The sequence below is a fragment of the Centroberyx affinis genome, unplaced genomic scaffold, assembly GCF_046629955.1.
Source record: "Centroberyx affinis isolate AG114_WGS23_722 - 3 ecotype Tasmania unplaced genomic scaffold, CSIRO-AGI_Caff_v1 ptg001164l_1, whole genome shotgun sequence".
Classification (NCBI taxonomy): Eukaryota; Metazoa; Chordata; class Actinopteri; order Beryciformes; family Berycidae; genus Centroberyx; species Centroberyx affinis.
The window spans coordinates 75430-93773 of record NW_027279695.1 but is presented as its reverse complement, the minus strand read 5'-3'; the positions used below and the strand labels follow the sequence as shown (position 1 = coordinate 93773).

Sequence of the window (18344 nt, the reverse complement as noted above, 5' to 3'; positions counted from 1 at the left end):
AGCATGATTTACACAAATTGTCGTGTTGCCCTTATATCTTTATAGATCATTCTTCACAGCAACAAATAGAATGTGTGAGATGACAGTGCCAAAACCACAGAAAATGTGCAGTTGTATGTGTATTGGGAGGTTATTTAAATACAGTTATTTAAAGCCTTCATATTTCAGAAATGTTATGGAAGGAGGGGAAATTATCAACGCCTAGATCGGCTTTGGCCTTTCTAGTGTTAAACATTATCCACATAATAACCAAACTATTATGGTGTAGCAGCAAAATGTGCAGACTCTCGGCCCTCCATGGCACATGATTGCCCATCTATTTCCAGACCTACAGGAACCCTACCAGCAAGGTGAAGTTGGAAGGTGGACATAGGCAGTGGCGTGCACAGACTCTCTATGGGGCAGGGGCAAAAAATTAAAAAGGGGCACCTCTTCCGCCCGCGCCAACCAGAAGCCACCTAGGTTTGGGGGGCATAAGTACATGCTGATATGCCCCCCCCAATTAATTTAGGCTGAATTAGGTCACAAACGAAGACACACACTTTACGCAGGAGTGTGTCTTTCAGTGGCATGGACACTTTCTGAGAAATCCCTGTGCACGCCACTGGACACAGGGATCCAGCAGCTAGGCAGGCAACTCAAAAGAGAGAAACTATCATGAGGATTGGGGACAAGCTGGAGCCACAATAACCTGAAGGCTGCCTCTCTTATAGAGCCGCTGACGAGCTGGAATTGACATCAGGTGTGACGGTTGACGAGCTCCAGCTGTAGGCAACTAGCTTCCTGATGTCTTGTCCCTGGTGTTGTGTACTGAATATCTAGGCATGGTGGCCCAGCTGGGCTGGGGAAGCAAAGGTCCCTGGTTTGCAGCTGGGGCCTGTCAATCTTCCCCCACCATCAGCAGCAGTGGTAGACATCCAACCTCAGGGCGCAGCAGAGGGGAGGAGGAGGGACTGAGACAATCACAAAGGGCCAGAGCAGGCCAGCACCATGACCTCCATCACCTTCCCAGATCTGCAATACATCATTCTCAACAAATCCACACAAACACCCCACGCTCTACCTTCTACAGGCCCTGGCTTGCTTTATTGTTTATTGTTTATTTGGATCCCCATTAGTTGTTACCAAGGTAACAGCTACTCTTCCTGGGGTCCACGTTAAGAACATAAATGTATACACATGCTTTCACATACATGCATACATTAATACAATTACAGCAATAATCTGGTCCACCCCAATTAAAACAGTATAAACATTACAAAAACCAAATACAATTTCATCAAAACCATGTGAAACTCTCTCTCTGTAGGCTACATCTATCTATATATGTATACATATATATATGCATACACACACACATACACACACTTATATACACATACATACATACATACACACACACACACACACACACACACGCATACATACTATATAACAAGCAGTATCTATGACCATGTTTACCTAATACTTTGAGCTACCAATTTAACAAATTTGACAAATTTAACAAAACCAAAGTTTTTTTATTTATTTATTTATTTTGCAGGCCTGTACCCAAGAATAACCTCTTTAGTTGCTTTTTAATACTTTCTTTACTCGTTGCTTGGGTAATAAAGTATGGCAAACTATTCCAATGAGAGATGGCTCTATACATAACAGTTTTTTTCAATCGCATTGGTTCTAGGTTGAGGAATTGTTACATGACCCCTCCTCACTTGTCTTTAAACACCTATCGACGGGACGCTGATAGAAACGGGGAGAAAATCAAATAACTTCTTATGTTTGCAGTGTTTCCTTAAGAATTGTAGCACAATAAACTAGCCTGTAATGGCAATTTGACTGTTTTGGCTTCGTCATTGAGGTTAACCTGTGAAACTGGCTGTGGTCAGGTTCCCCCCTATGAGCCCAATTGTGGGTGGAATAGTTATGGGTCAAATTCTCAGTGATCTTGCCTCCACAGCGGTCACACTACTTCCTATGATGTATACTGTGATTTCACCTCAAATATTGATATCAGTTTGGGTGGGTTTATCCTTCACTACATCCCTGCTGTGTCGGTGTTGATCCTCACCTCTATATATTAGTCTAACCTACTGCTATGTGACATCAGATGAGACCATCATGTTCCCTTACAGACTCAACAGCAATATTGAGATGAGGAGAAATCATTGGCGTAAATATTTGTTTTATCGCTATGGCTTTCGACAGTATGGTTCAAATTTGAGAACATGAAAAAGACTGGCAGATGAATATTAGGATTTTCAAAAATGAACTGTCATCTGGTCAACAGAGCAGCCAGATTAGTTCTTCATTGTTCTTTCCATGCTAATGTGTGTGAGATGCATAAACGATTATCTTGGCTCACTGCGGAGGCTAAATTAAAATCTAGTCTTCTGTTATTGATGCAAACTGTCATCTGGAATAATACACCACACCTCTTTTGTGAAAAACTAGTATATACTGGTTTTTGTCATGGGTATATGACACATCAAGTGAGTACTGGTCATCTGGTAGAACCTAGTCCACGAACACATTGTATGATGAGAACTGTTCTTTATAGAGGCTCTTCTGCCTGGAATATGCTCCCCACCATCAGACAGATCAAAAACAGATTTTCTTTCAAAAAGTCTCTAAAACAAAAATTGATGAAACTCAAATAGCTCTAATAGTTCTGTTTTGGAACCTCTTTGTTTGTTTTTATTTATTTTATTGGTGCCAATTTTGCTTTTGTTTCCATTATAGGTTACTGCTATTTATTGTTTTATGTGCAGAGTCATTTTGTTTATTTTCTGATCTTTATATTTGGCTTATATGGCTTTTTCTTGTTGATACTGTGTGATTTCAAATTGTCTTTTTATTGTTGTTGTTTTTGTGTGGACCCCAGGAAGACTAGCGACCACTTTGTGGAAGCTAATGGGGATCCAAATAAAGAATACAGAATAAGAATAACTGTGAGCCGGGAAATGCTGGCCACCTCTCATATCATCCTGCTCTCTTTTGTAACATCACAGATAAAGGTGCGAGACACATGTTGCTCTCACATTTTCTTAATTTCTTACAATATTAACAAGACAATGGGGGGGGGGGGATTTTATGACCACAAATGAGCTCTCATGACATAAAAAAAACAGGCACTTGTGGGTTTTAAAGTTAAAGCCTTTAATTGGAGAATGCTCTGACATTTAAAAAAGTAAGGCTTTTAAAACTTTCAAACCCACATGAGGGCCTTGCCTTGGATTTTTTTTTAATACCACAAGAACAAATTTGTGATATTTCTTCCCTTTCTTTCCAGTGTAATTACTGGCCTGTGGTTTTCCTCTTAGAAATCACCAAAACAATATGTTTATTTAGGCAAACTTTCCCAAGGCAATCATGTAAAACTTTAAATTGAGTGGGGAAAATCAATTTGGCAAAACTACCCAACAATAACAGAGCACTGCTTCCCTCTGCTGGCAAGGGCTAAAAATTAAATCACCCATTATCAGGCAGGGATTTGGGGACAGCAGCAGATTAATAAACCTGGCATAAACATGTGACTTTTACCAAATCCTCTGGCTTTGCCTTCCCCATGATGTAGCCCATGCACTCACACTCATAGAAAATGGAATTTGTATTCTGACCAACAGGAAGACTCAACATATCAACTAGAAAATGGATTATTTCCTGGAGATGGAAATGTGGGGGCTGTAAGCAACTGGAGAAAATATCTAATCTGCAGGAAAGAAAGAAATTCTACTCGTAGTAATAGTAGTACTTTAGAAGCAGTAATAGAAATAGCAGTAGCAGTAGTAGCAGCAGTAGTAGGCTACTAGTACTGGCAGTAGTAGGCCTACTAATGGTATTAATAGTAGCAGTACAAGTAGATGCATAGTGCAAATATTAGTTGTGTAGTACCCATGGCAGTAGTACTAGCAGCAGTAATAGCAGTAGCAGCACTACTAACAGTATTACTAGCAGTTGGAGTAGTAGTACTAGTATTAGGAGCAGCGGTAGGCCTACTAGTAGGCCTAACGTTAGTAGTAATAATGATAGAATCAGCCGTCGCAGTATTATTAGTCATAGCGGTGGTAGCATCAGCAATAGCAGTAGTTGCGGCAGTAGTGGTAGTAGTAGTTCTGGTAGTATTACTATGATAGCGTAACGTTATGCAGCTTTATAATCGCTATGTCTCTAGTCTGACCATTCCCCTGTAACAATGTTGGTATCCGCACCAATGCGCATGCGCATCCGGCGGTTCGCGGTTGCGCCAACTGGTAGAGGATGTTGCTAGCAGCCAGTGTTGATGCACAGCATTTTTCACAACAATAACACCAACCAAATTTACATCTTCACATACCTGATTTGCGGAGTATATCTTCCGAACGCTATCGGCAACCGTGCATTGGACCACGACACATCGAATTTGCTTCCATATTTTTCGCTACATCTTGTGTTGACAATGGGAGCGGACGGGTTTGCAGATTTACAAGGCTCCTTTTTGCAGGAGCAGAAACAAGAATCATGGCTGGCCAGCTAGGCCGCAGATGGATTTTGTAGCTAGCAGCAGCAGTCGTTTGACGTAGAATATTGTAGGTAGACTCGGCGCTAGTACGTGGCGAGTGGTGCTAAGAAGACGTTCTTTTAATTATATGGTTATCGCTGTTTTTGTAGTCTTTTTGGGCCAACAGGGCAGGCTAGAGAGCCCGCTAGCCTCGCAACCTTGACTGGTTGACGTCTTCGTCGATAGCTAGCTAACGTTGGCTAGCATCGGTTGGCCAGCCATCTGCGGGCCAAAAATAGTTGCAAAAAGAAAGTTATCCCGGGATCTACTTTCAACATTGTGCACTCGTTAGTCATTTGTATCGCAAATTCATTTTGCAACGTCTACTCCTGGATGAATGTGGGACAAAATGGAGACCCCGACGATTGTGTACGATTTGGATACCTCTGGGGGCTTAATGGAGGTGAGGCTGTTGAGCTGGAAGGCCTTATATGAGTGAAATAACTGCTTATTGCAAACGTTTGTATTCTTTGACACCATATTAAGCTATGTTATCTGCAATTCACGCCAGCCTGCTGTCAAGCGCTATTCAGCAAGCTAACGGTAGTAGTTTGGGCTCCCAATGGAGGCCACAAGTTACTCCCTAAACTGAGCATGAAATGGCACAGCGGACAAAAGCTGTATGTTTTCCAACACCATAGTTAACCGAACAGACATGGCAGTTGTGAGCATATTTTAAATTGTTGAACAACTTTTACAGAAAATACAAACATTGTTGGCGCCCCCAAAATCCGAGGAGGTGGAGAAGAGGAGTCGGAAGCTGGTGAGGGACGTACGGAGGAGCGGCAGGGCCACCAACCACGACACCTGCGATAGCTGCCGGGAGGGAGGAGACCTGCTTTGCTGTGACCACTGTCCTGCAGCCTTCCACCTCCAGTGCTGGTAAGTTCGGTGTGTTTGTACTAAACACTGGGCAAAGAGGCAGAACACACCACCGACGAACAAGCCATGCATGCATTGCTGGATACAGGGGCTTTGTAACTTCGAGTTTCTCTTGGCTGCAGTACAAAGATTGAGAATGCTAACTAAACTTACTTCAGCTTTGTTTTCACCGATGCGCTCCGCTCTCCCGGCATGGCAAAGGGCGATACATCTATCAAAAATCTGGCAATTTATTGCAGCCTCGAATAATCAAACGTGCACGCCTCGTAAAACTTAATTAAAGAGCGTTTGCCAATTGTTACGGTTCACTCGTAATTTGTGCATACACCCGATACACCAAGCAGCAGTTGTTTCGATAAAATTGCAACTTTAATCACTGGTTCGCCTCTTATTCCCACAACACTCTTTAAATGTGCAGTGGAGGGCGGTAGCGAGCAATGTGTAACAATTTTAAAAGTTGTAATTTTATTGGAAGAAGCTGCCGCTCCGTGGATCATTTGTATGCCGAATTTAGCAGTGGACAATAACGATTTGAAATGTATCTTAAGTCATGTTGTACGAGGTATGTTCCCTTTACCGATAAACAAGGTAGCATAAACTGTAAACTGCTTTGAATGGAGTTTGGTCACACGGCCTTTCAATACAATAGAACGGAACGTTTCGGGCTCAACCTATGTAAACCGTTTCATGGCGGCGTCGAGCAACTTAATTAAAACGACTGTTATGCTACCTCGCTATTGATATACAGTGAAATGTAACTTAAATTAGGTGTGCGGATAGTTTTTGGCGTCTCATTTCTCTTGGATGTAACATACATTGCAGTCAGGTTTCACAATTCAAGACCATCATTTGATTCATGGTTGTCAATTAAAATCCATGTTGACCAAAGGTAATGGGCTATAAGAAACGTGTATCTAGTTGTTGTGGGCTTATTCTAGTCTGTGAATTTGGTTAAAATGTGCTTGCAGTCGGTCCTCCCCTCCTGTCGCGGCTGCAGGCTTGTGGAGCTGCCGCTGCTAAAAATGGAGTCGAGGCTGCCTCTGTTTACAATATGGCGACCTCCCTGAATTTTTTTGTTCTATTCCAGCGCCATCTTACCAACCTTTAAAAACCAACTCTGGATGTAAAAGGTGCATAAATGCGACATACGAAACGTTATGTCAGTTTTTGAGTCGGAGATGCTGCGTAGTGTATTTGTTGTAGGCCTCGCAGGTTGCCACCTTGTAGCATTTCTACCATGCCGCTTTGCAGCTCTCTTCGTCAAACACAACGCATCTGTCTGCACGATTATTTTAACCCTGACATTTGGAAGAGTTGAGTTCAGGCTGTGTCGTTTGGAACGGGTGCTTAACAAGTATACCCAAACAGAGGAATGTGTATGTCCATAAATGAGCATGCCTGGGATTCGCTTCATCTTCATCACAATTTGTTCATTATCACATATCACAGCATTTTGAGATGAAGCATACTGCATGGATCTACTATGGATGTGATTGTGAGGCTGCTGACTGTAAAATGTTGACACTTGATATTAACACTTACACAGTAGAAATCAATCATTAGATGGTTTTACTTGATTTATTGTGGTTCTACCAACTAGTTGTCTCATGCTTGCTTCACCGAGGGTGGATTTTTATCCCTTTGCTGCACTGAATTATATCCCTCTTTATCTGAAAGTGTTTAACTTTGAATTCAGATGAAGTTCCCTAAGTTCATTTGACTGGAAAAAGTATAATTATTTTGGTCATTGAGGGATGTTACACAGATGACCTACAGCATGGATATTCAGATAGTTGATCAGGATGTATGTTTGCATCTCTTTCCACACAGATGATATTGCATGTCTCAGACGTTGTAACACATAATACAAACAAATTGGAAATTGAATTAGACTTCATTCATTGTATGTTTTACATGCTTGTGCTGTGCTTCAGGCTTTTCCCTTAATATAATGCAGTAACATAATCAGTCCACTAGATGGAGGCAGAGTGGCTTTAGTCTACTAGCAAAATTGAAAGTTGTCTTGCACTGAGATTTCTTCTTTACCACTATTTTACCAGATAGAGCTATTAACCCTGCATTGATGGTGTAAACTGCTTTAGAAATGAATGAGTCTCTGTGGCTGCAGTAACGCTCCATAGCTGCTACATGTTGGGACACCAGGATGCTTGCTAATTAACAATCAGGACACTTATAGTAGTCTTTCTCTTCTTCCCACAGCAACCCGCCTCTAAGTGAAGAAATGCTTCCCCCGGGGGAATGGATGTGTCATCGCTGTAATGTTCGAAAAAAGGTGAGCAACAGGTTTTCACTCTTACAAACCTGTTCTTCATCCACTGACATGGTAATGCAATTGCTAAACAAGTAGATACAAACTGTTTGTGTGCTATATTTTCTTATGGATTCATAATGCTTGGCATGCCTGCATTATCAGTCCATGATAAAATATACTGTAAAGTAACATCTTTAACTTTATCTTTAACCATAGTCCTTAAAAAATCAATGGACAAAATGCCAAGTGGCCTGTAATTCTCTCTCTCTCTGTCCCCATCCCTCAGAAGCGAGAGCAGAAGTCAGAGCAGACCAACGGCCTACCAGACAGGCCTACCCTGTCCAAGCGTGCGGCGTCCCCGGCCGTGGAGCTGGAGCTTAACGCCGGCCCCCTGCGACTGGACGGCCTGCCCCCAGGGGCTGGGGCGGCGGGGCCCGGTCTAAGGGTGGCCCAGGTCCGCCTCCTGGATCGCAGGACCAGCAGCAGACCCAGCAGCCGGCCCGGTACACCCACCTCCAACACCTCCTCCACCCCGACCCCTTCGGAAGAGCAGAACGACGGGGAGGAGGAGACCGCGGAGCCCGAGGAGGAAGCGCAGGGTTCGGAGCTTGAGGGCGCCACACTTTCTGCCCCGACACCACGCCTTCTCAAGAGGCCCTTCCAGCTGCTAATAGCTGCTGCTATGGAGAGAAACCCCACACAGTTCCAGCTGCCCAATGAGCTTACTTGCACCACTGCGCTGCCAGGTCAGTCATATTGACTACTAGGGATATTTCCAGCACCGCTACAATGCAGTTGGATAGCAGAAACTGTTTCATCTGTCTTAAACATCAATGGTTTTGGTGTCAGTCCCTTAGAATTGAAGAGCAAGGCCTTCTTTCTAGATTCAACATTTTGCACCAATGTTCAACAATCATACAGAGAGAGACCCATCGTAGAAGAGACAGAGACCATCTAACAATGTAAGAGTATCTGGGGGATTTTTACTTAAAGCTTTGTTCCAATCCTGCTTGCTTCTCCAGGCAGCAGCAAACGGAGGAGGAAAGAGGAGTTGCTGGGGAAGCCATTCAGGAGGCCTCAGCATGAATTAGACCCCAATGGCCTGGTCCCTCTACCAGTCAAAGTGTGCTTCTCCTGCAACAGGTTAGTACGGCAGTATTACACACTCAAATGTGCTCATACATTTGAGATGCAAACCTTGTGCTGGTTTGACATTTATCCATCAGATAACTGCCTACTCTCCTTGTATTTCCTCTGGTAGGAGTTGCAGGATGGCGCCACTGATCCAGTGTGACTATTGTCCCCTTCTGTTCCACATGGACTGTCTGGACCCTCCACTCACCGCCTTACCTGCTGGCAAATGGATGTGCCCAAACCATGTTGAACACTTAGTGGTAAGAGACATGGTCTTGGCTGTCTGGGTCAGAACAAAACAAACTTCTCTATGACCTCTATAACCTGAATGCCTGCTCTCCCCAAAAAAATAAAGTACCCCTAAGATGAGATGCTAACCTGCTGCCTCCTGTTGTCCAGCTGAACCAGAGGAGCCTGAGCCTGTCCAGTCGCTGTCAGCTCTTTGATCAGTTCCAGGACAGGATGTCCCAGCACGCCGTCAAGGTGGACTTCCTGCGCCGCGTCCATCGGCAAAACACACCCAATCGACGCACAACTCACCAGCACAACAAGAAGACTATCAAGGTAGAGACTCAGAGTAAAAGTGTAGAAGTTCTATAGGCAGTAATCTCTTCAGTGTTTCCCACAGATTGAGAGTGAGAGTTAGGTGATCTGTGTGTTAAATGTTCTTTATTCTTCAATTCAGTCTATTTAAATTAAGATGAAATCATTGGTTTTTATAAATACACTGACGAGAAACAACAATGTACTTTCGCGTCTGTTCATCTACATGCGCAGGCTACTCAAATATAATCAATATTTGGGAAACCCTGGTCTTTCAGAAACATTGCAGTATGTTAGAATAAGCAACATGGAAGTGTTTAAGGAAGCAGAGGTCATATTTCAGTGAAACATTGTTTGGACTCAGGTGCCAGATGCCATCAAGTCCCAGTACCAGAATCCTCCCCCCATGCTGGTTCCAGCAGGAGTTCGCCAGTCGGAGCTGGTCTGTAGCGGCATTCCCGACCACCAGCCGTCCAAGCACTTCACCACAGAGGCCGAGCAGCAGGAGGTATGCACACAAAGTAATCTGCTCTAACAACACTGTAACAGTTTGTGTAATAGTGTGTTCCCAAATCACTGTAATCAGGGTTAGAAATTTCCAACCGCCATGCACCAAAGATCAGTAAAAATTTGTTGGTAACCTTTTGAGACAATGGTATTTTAAAGCCTCGGTTGAACTCAGTTCTACTGCACTTCATGATGAGTTACAAACTTCATTCATTGTATGAGCGAATGACCAAGTTTGAAATTAACACACAGTTTCTGATTCTAAACAGTAGCACTGAAAAAGGGCAGGGTGACATTTCTGTGAAAAATGTATATTAATTACTTTTACCTGTAAAAACTATTGCTTTGACAATCATATTGACAATTGATGTCCGTTTCATGTTCTGTTGTAAAACATGTTGTTTTGCTGTGTTGGACAGTGGCTTCAAGATGTCATCGCCCTTCAGTGCAGCATCATGCGTCACCTATCCATCAAGCAGAAGGCTGCATCATCAACCTTGGCATCGTTACCATCGTCAGGAGAGTGGGACTCTGAGCAGAAAGCCGATATTAGACCCTGCGTAACATCAGAGGACATCAAATCTCGGGCCTCTTCAGAAAGGACTTCCTCCCCTGGCCCCTGTTCTAAACCCTGCAGTACACCCGATGACCCCCGCGGGGCTGCCGTGGCAAGGGGCCCCACGGCAGAACCGGATAGTTGTAAATGCATCATGACGCCCTGTCAGAATTGTAGGAAACCCAACGGGCCTGTAGCAGAGGAGCGCCAGCCTCCCAAGGCCAACGGACCCGTAGACTGTAACAGTGCCTCAGACTCTTGCAGGCAGGCGGAGCTGCAGCACAGACTGAAGCCCAGTACGAGCCCCGCAGACTCGGCCTCTGCCGCCGGGCTGGCCAACCACATAGGAGGAGAAACGGTTAAAAGGGAGTGCGAGACCGCTATGGAGGTCTGCGTCCAGAAAGACTGTCCCGCTGCCCCGACGATATGCCACCACACGGGGCAGCAGAACCACAGGAGCCAGCCGGAGCTCCAGACGGTGTGTATGAGCAGTGACGAAAAACCTCCCATCTCCATCACCAGCAGTGCCCACTCAGCTACCCCAGCTAAAGGCATACAGGACCACGGCACGACCAAGCTGGGATCATCATCGCCCACTCCGGCAGGTAAGGACTCCTCTTAACCAATAAAGAAGCCCTCAGACTGCGAGTAATAGTTGGATTGGCTCCTCAGGTTAATTTGGACGTTTGACTTGTATTGAACTTCTGAGCTAGATCGCTTTCTAGGGCTGCAACAAAAACAGGATAACCATGGTGCTTAGAAGGCATGTCACGGGTTTCCAAAACATTCTGCTTCTTGTAGGTAAACATTACCATAATCTGAACCGCGGGTCATTTTTGAATAATTCATCATAAATGTTGTTTTGTTTGCATCTTTATTTCCGCCAGTCTCTTGAGATTCCCTCACAAATTGCTGTGTCAGTGATTTGGTAACATTCATATACTCAGCCCAGATAGTTGGAATAGTTTTACAGTGTTCACTTATAGAGCATCTTGGTTACAGTAAGCTTAGTTGTGATGCCTATTAGCCTATTGCCTAAACTGTGTTGATTATTTTTGTACTGATATTCATATTATTATTGTATTGTTCAAGAGCTTATAGCAGCCATGTGATGGCTCCCGTCACAACCCAGTTATAGCCTTTGACCCTATTGTTGCCATCATCATGACACTGGTTATATTTAGGGCCCATATTTATATATATAAGGCCCGTTTTGGCTTTGAGTAGAAATGCACTCACTAAATTATATTCCAAATCTGCATTCAGTTTGTTTGGACACAAATGTGTAATGTGTAATCCAAAAAATGGATACGTCTGTTCTCTCACTGGCTATAATCCAAACGCATAAACAGAGAATAAGGCCTGTGTAGGCCTTGCTGTTTATTTAAATAATAGTTATGGCTTGAAAATCTTGCTGCAGTCAGCGCTGTGCTCTGACCCGTTGAAGTAAAGGCTCATACAGCAGAACCCTACTGCAATCATAACTTTAATGAAGCCTTGTGTAAACAGCAAACTGGCAAGATTGAAAATGCCTTAAATCATGAAATTGAAAAGATAATGCAGACAACTGCTCCCCCTTTGAGAGTCAGGAAGGAAGTGTGTGTAGAATAAGCATAACAATATATCAAACTGTCTGTATGCTCATGGTCCAACTGAAATGAAACAGGCTTTCAGCTGCACACATCACAGGAGGTAAATGTTTTAGGGCTGAGCATTTTAGGAAATCGGCATATCTATCTGCAACTGTTGTAACATGAAAACATTTCTTCTTATGATACTTTATGGGACTCGTACTGGTGTTGTATCAGCAATCCACATCAAAATATTAGGAGACTCATATCTTTACAAATTGAAGTCCTCAACACACAGCTGAGTGCTTCATTGCATGTTCCCCAATGTAGGGATTTTCCTGCCCAAGACTTGGATGTTCACAGTAATCAATAGCCTACAGCTCCTTCTTTTGGTCAATGGAAATATAACCAGTTGCCTGAAAAACAGATGCTTCGGAAAGTTCAAGTTCCACAGCAATAATAACATTTACATTGATTCAATAAGCTCGACTGATGTGATAACCCAACGAAGAACATGCAGAGAAAAGTTGAAATGGAGTCTTTGGGACACACCCAAATAGTATAAGATAACAATTCAAAGTCAGAAGTCTGCTATCCTTCAGATCGCTGCCACTTCCATTCACCCCCATGTTGTCTCTGCAGGCTTCTCCTCTACAGATTTAAAGTCCAGTCCTGGAGTGATGGACTCGCTGCTCCCTAGTGCTCTCTCCTCCATCGCCGACCTGTCCAGCCGCATGAAAGCTACCATGCAAGATGACGGGGGTAAGGGTGTTGACTCGCTGTTTATTATTAAAGGGTGAAATCTGTTTTGTAGTTAATCTGTAGTTAAGGCAACTTACCATCGTACCATCTTTATTGTGGCTGTGAGCATGATTTCAAGTCAGGAATACTGTAACAGAAGCTTGTGTTTATTCACTACCCATAAGCCTATATTGAACCAAATTGAATGTATCTTTCCCCTCCGGCGGTAATGTATCTGCAGGAATTGAGCTGGACAAGCTGGACGGAGAGATGATCAAGCTTCTGGCCTGGCAGAGGATCCAGCAGCTCTTCCCTCCCAAAGCGCCCAGCATTCCTCCTCTGGCCTCCACCGCCCTGAAACCTCCATCGCTACGCCCCGACAGTAAGAAACAAACTAACCTCTTGTTAAATGCCGTGTGTCCATCTACAGTTTGTTTCCTTTGGGCTGAACCATAGTCGCAAAAGGTTAAGAATACGTGAAGAAATAGCTGAATATGAGTATCAGTCTGGACTGCGGTTCATTTTGTTAAACCAGTTCAAATGATCTGCTCCAGACATGCTTGGTGTGACCGCTGCCAGCTCTTAGGCTAACCAGACCTTTCCCGACAGGCCAGAAGAAGGTGCAGGCCAGAGCGGTCTTCTACCCTCTGACGGGAAAGGGAGAAGCCGTCAGCATGTGCTATAGGACATTGTACATAGGATCTGGTAAGAAGTGCTTACTATATTATAACATCCAAGCCATTCATCCAAAATCATTTAGTGTACTAAGAGTAACTACATCTGATCCTGTGTGTTGGTAAAGACATTGGTCAACAGTACGGTTCGATATGAGTTTTTGAAGGCCGGTGTTGTTATTTTTGGGTTGATGCTGCCGATAGTTTGTACCAATTTGACCACTTTCATGTCAACTACTATCACGGTTTTCCCATAGAAATGTATTCTGGTCAGGGTGGAAAAGCCTCTGAAGCAGCATTTAGAACACGGGACACTAAAACTCTCATTGAAACCCAGAATAATGATAATACCAACATGTCCATGCATACTTATGTGGAATCTGATCAGAATGTCACATTGGAATCAATTCAAGTTACGGGCGGCTTCCCATAGACAACCAGTGTAGCATAGATCAACTCTACAATAAATATGTAATTAATCAAACTGCATCATGTCCACTGAATCAAAGGTGGGTGACTGTGACTCTTAAAACCTCTTTCTGTCCAGGTGCTGACATGGACGTGTGCCTTACAAACTACGGTCATTGCAACTACGTATCGGGGAAGCATGCCTGTATTTTCTATGATGAGGTAGGTGTTTTTTTATTTACACCGCTGTCATTGCTTCTTGTATATTGTACTGTACTGCATGTAATTCTACCCAATCATCCCGCGGAAGCTCTGTGGTTTTTGTTGACGTTTTAGTCGATGGACACGGTGTAAATGACTTCTCTGTTCCCTGCTAGAATACAAAGCATTACGAGCTGCTCAACTACAGCGAGCACGGCACCACGGTGGACAACGTGCTCTACTCCTGTGACTTCTCCGAGAAGGCCTCGCCGTCTCCACCCAGCGGCCTGGTGTCCAAAGTCCAAGGCATTATCCGTGAGTCTATTTCTCATTTCCCACAAGCTTGGTGTTCGATCGTTTTAACGCGCTTTAACGTGAGCGGCCCTCATACTTTATCAATCACCATAACGCAAGTAGAATCCACCATTAGTGGTGGGTTTTTGAAGCCCGATTCTGATATGGCATTTAGGCCATCACGAGACACTAAAACTCTCCATGGAAACATGATTAATGAATTTCAGTTAGATGAATGAAATTGTTTTAGGTGGGTTAGCAGCTCCTTAAAGCAGAAGTGTGCCCATTTTTGACCTGGAACCTATTTTTCCATCATACGATCAATTCTGACCCAGCTCTCATCAATATCTTCACTATAGAGCTAACCCAATTCAGTCCTAATGGGCCAATGGACACAAGAAGGACGCAAAACGTGTCTTTTTCAACATATTGACGCTCACTCTGTAATGAGACATGTTGGTAAAAAGATGTAAATGAAAATGAGCCAAACTCAGGCCTTTCTCCCACAGTTTTGACACAGTGTCCTCTTTGCTGGCAGGTTGTCAGGTCATGGATAGAATTTTGCTGCTGTGCTTTTGGGGTCAATTATTATTTTTTTTTTTTACCCCATTTGGATTCTTAACCCAAACTAACCCTAGTGATAGCTTTCACGTACCACAGTCTGTATTAGGGCTGAACGATTTTGAAAAAATATCTAATTGCGATTATTTTGACTGATATTGCAATTGCGATATGATTTGTGATATTAGAGGGAATGATAATTTTTACGTCATTATTTTCATTTTCATTGAAAAACGTATTATAATGATTATGGTGTGATTTTTGCGGGGATCTGTACCAAACAAAGATGTTTTCTTAAGTCTGTATAATATAATGTGTAGGCCAGGACATCTCTGCAGCACGACAGTATTGAATTTAAAATGGTATTTTGACACACATTTCACCTTTAACAAATATTGCACCTCTTGTGATTTGAAAATTGCAGTAGGCCATATTGCAATTATAAAATTTTGATTAATTGTTCAGCCCTAGTCTGTAGTCTGCTTTCTCTAACGCCGTCCTTATTTACCCCTCGCAGGCCGCAGTAAGAAGCGGGAGCAGGACGACGGCCCCGGCTCCCTGGTGGGTCTGATGCCGGCGGGCGGAGTGATGAGCTGCCAGCCCCAGGGCGGCCCGGGGCTCTCCTGCAACTGCAAGGCCAGCAGCTCCAGCCTGATCGGGGGCAGCGGCGCCGGCTGGGAGGGCACGGCGCTGCTCCACCACGGCAGCTACATCAAACTGGGCTGCCTCCAGTTTGTCTTCAGCATCGCCGAGTTCGCCAGCAAGCAGCCCAAAGAGGAGGAGACGACCATCCCCGCCGCCAGTTGCACCAGCACCACTACCAGTGCCGCCACCGCCGCCGCTACAGCCGCCGCTACCACCACCACCACCACCACCGCCGCCACCGCCGCACCACCCAACACTGCCACAGTCAGCAGCCCTTCCAGCCAGGATGAGGCCGATAAAGAGACTCTCCCTACCCACCAAGTGCCCGTACTGCGCTCCAACTCTGTTCCATAGCCCGCAGAGGAAGTCCCTCCTTTTTCTTTTGCACCTTCTTTCGAGTCACAATGAAGGGAAAGCTGCACAGCTGGTTGGTCAACAGGGAAAATAATGTTTATTTTTTCATTTTAATGGTTTGTACCTTTGCATGAACTTGAAGTATTATTGACAATCTCTTCTGTTTTTGAACGACTGACTGTAACCTTTTTGTTCACTTAAGACCATTGGGACTTTGAGCGAATATTATTTACCTACGCTCAGTTTTCTTTTTGCCAGTATAGTAGTTATGTATGGTGTAACATTACTTTGTCAGTCAGCCCATTTAGCACAAACCTTTTATTTTGTAGTATTGAAGTCCATACAATATAATTTCTTTTGCTGCTTTTGCACCACAGGTAGCTATATATGTATGAAAACATACATGCTTATACACTATTATATGTATATATTATGTAAATATATACAATTCAGTGCCTCTCAATTGGAGAAACATTGGATTCCATGTAGATTTACCATTTTTTGGTTTTTAACTGTACAGTTCATGGAATTTGTGATACCGAGTAGAGTAACAGAAGTTTTGTGATAAAACTTGTTCTTAGTCTGTACTTTCCGCTGTAGTCTATCTGTAAATAGCGTATTGTTTTAGCACTCATTTTAACATCTTGTGCTGCTCTGTATATAAGCACTCTTTGTCTGTACCTGCTTGTCTGTTAAAACTTGTAAATACAGAAAGATTTTCTAAGAACAAAGTCAATACATGTGCGTCCTCTGTTATTTTTATGGTTTTGTGGGTCAACTTCAAGCTCTTTTCATCAAGTTGTCATACTCCATGTTCTACCTTAAATACTGCATGGGAATTACAACTGGGACAAAATGAATGTAGATAGTAGCAGATTACAGATTGAGTCGACTACTTTTTTTTTTTTCTCCACCTGGTTCATTTATTTTCTCACCACCACTAGAAACAATTTAAGAGATTATACAGTACTTGTGTATATTATGTAATTGTCCTCTTAACTTCCACGCACTGATTAGTCAAAATCCCACGCATCATTTAGATGTTGAAGTAGGGCTGGGCAGTAATTCAATATAATTTACTGTCTTTCAACAGAATCATATCCTGACAATATAATGATACAGAGTTATTGTGATACACAATTCTGTTGTCTAATGATTAAAAGAAATACTAATTAAAATCTTACAAAACAATACTATAAACAAACCAGGGAATATTTGAAAATGACAGTTTTATCATACTTTGTATTACCATGCAGTTCAGTGTGATGAACATCAATGTCATTATTTAACAGATGATTTTGCATTATGTTTGCAGATATCGTTATATATTTATATCGAAATAATAGGGGTGTAAATAAAAAACTTCCACTCTAGACGATGACAAAATGGTGTTCAGATGCATATAAGTAAAGCGCCTCTTTAGTACATTTTAGTAAAGATTTAACACTTTTAAAACATTCAGAAGTCAGACGTGTTAAATATGAAGGTGTGTGCTGTTTTTGTGCCATCAATAAAAACTGAACGCAGTTAAAATGTAAAGAAACATAGGGCTGAGCTTGTAGCCCCGCCCCAACTCCCAGCTTGCATCGAGGGGTTCTTGACAAACGTTTATATATCTATGGTAAGTGTTGTGGCACATTCTCGAATTTCCTATCCAGTCTGTTTCCTCAACAGTGCGGTTGTTCCTACCAGTACCAAATGTTGCGGTTGAAAGTATCAAGTTCATGCGGTGGAAAAAGAGGCGGTTGTTATGGATAAATTGACGCCTCTGGTGTTAATGGTGTCAAGTGTAACAGGCAATGGTAGCCGCCATATTGGTCTGAAGTAAACGTTACTATGGTTACAGACATTCTTTACAACCATCGCGAGATCGGAGGAGTGGAGTAACTCCTGTTACCCGTACACAGACTGGTAAGATTTTACCAGACATATGCGAATTCACTCTCATTCATAAATTCGGTTGTGGTTACCGAATTCTGGCAGTGTGTACGTAGCCAGTGGCTGTTATTAAGATTATATGAATGCCGAATGGAAGACTGGATAGTAATGATTCAGAAAAGGTCTTTAGTTCTATTATATGATGTTATTTAACCACATGCTAACCAAGGATATATTAAACTGTCATATTTTATAATGGAGTTTGGCATGTAGTTCTTCCCATGAAAGAGCGAGTGGTACGTATCGGTGCAGGTTAATGGCTGAAGTATTATGAAGATTAGTTAGTTTCAGTGTGTGAATCAAGAATATATCATAGAGCAGAGCTGCTCCACAGTGACTGTGTGTTTATAAGGGCAGTTTTCTCTATTGAGCATTGCACTGGCATAGCTCAGCGGTTACTTCCTTGCTCAAATCTTCCAGATTTCGCGGTCTCTCTCCCTACTCGGGATCAAACCACGGGCGCTGTCCAGTGTTTTCTCTCCCTCTGATCTGACCTGCCAACCTCTAAACTGTTCTCAGATAAGCA

General features: G+C 43.1%; 1 protein-coding gene across 1 annotated transcript; it reads left to right on the top strand.

Annotated features, from left to right (window-relative positions):
• Positions 1–4290: 4290 nt before the first annotated feature.
• On the top strand, positions 4291–16559 carry LOC139648152 (PHD finger protein 12-like). Its single transcript, XM_071524188.1, has 15 exons — positions 4291–4940; positions 5238–5419; positions 7640–7712; positions 7978–8437; positions 8714–8834; positions 8953–9085; positions 9225–9389; positions 9733–9876; positions 10295–11036; positions 12645–12764; positions 12985–13125; positions 13353–13448; positions 13965–14047; positions 14203–14341; positions 15399–16559. The coding sequence occupies exons 1-15, from the start codon at positions 4875–4877 to the stop codon at positions 15878–15880; spliced, it is 3147 nt and encodes a 1048-aa protein (XP_071380289.1). The 5' UTR covers positions 4291–4874; the 3' UTR covers positions 15881–16559.
• Positions 16560–18344: the final 1785 nt, after the last annotated feature.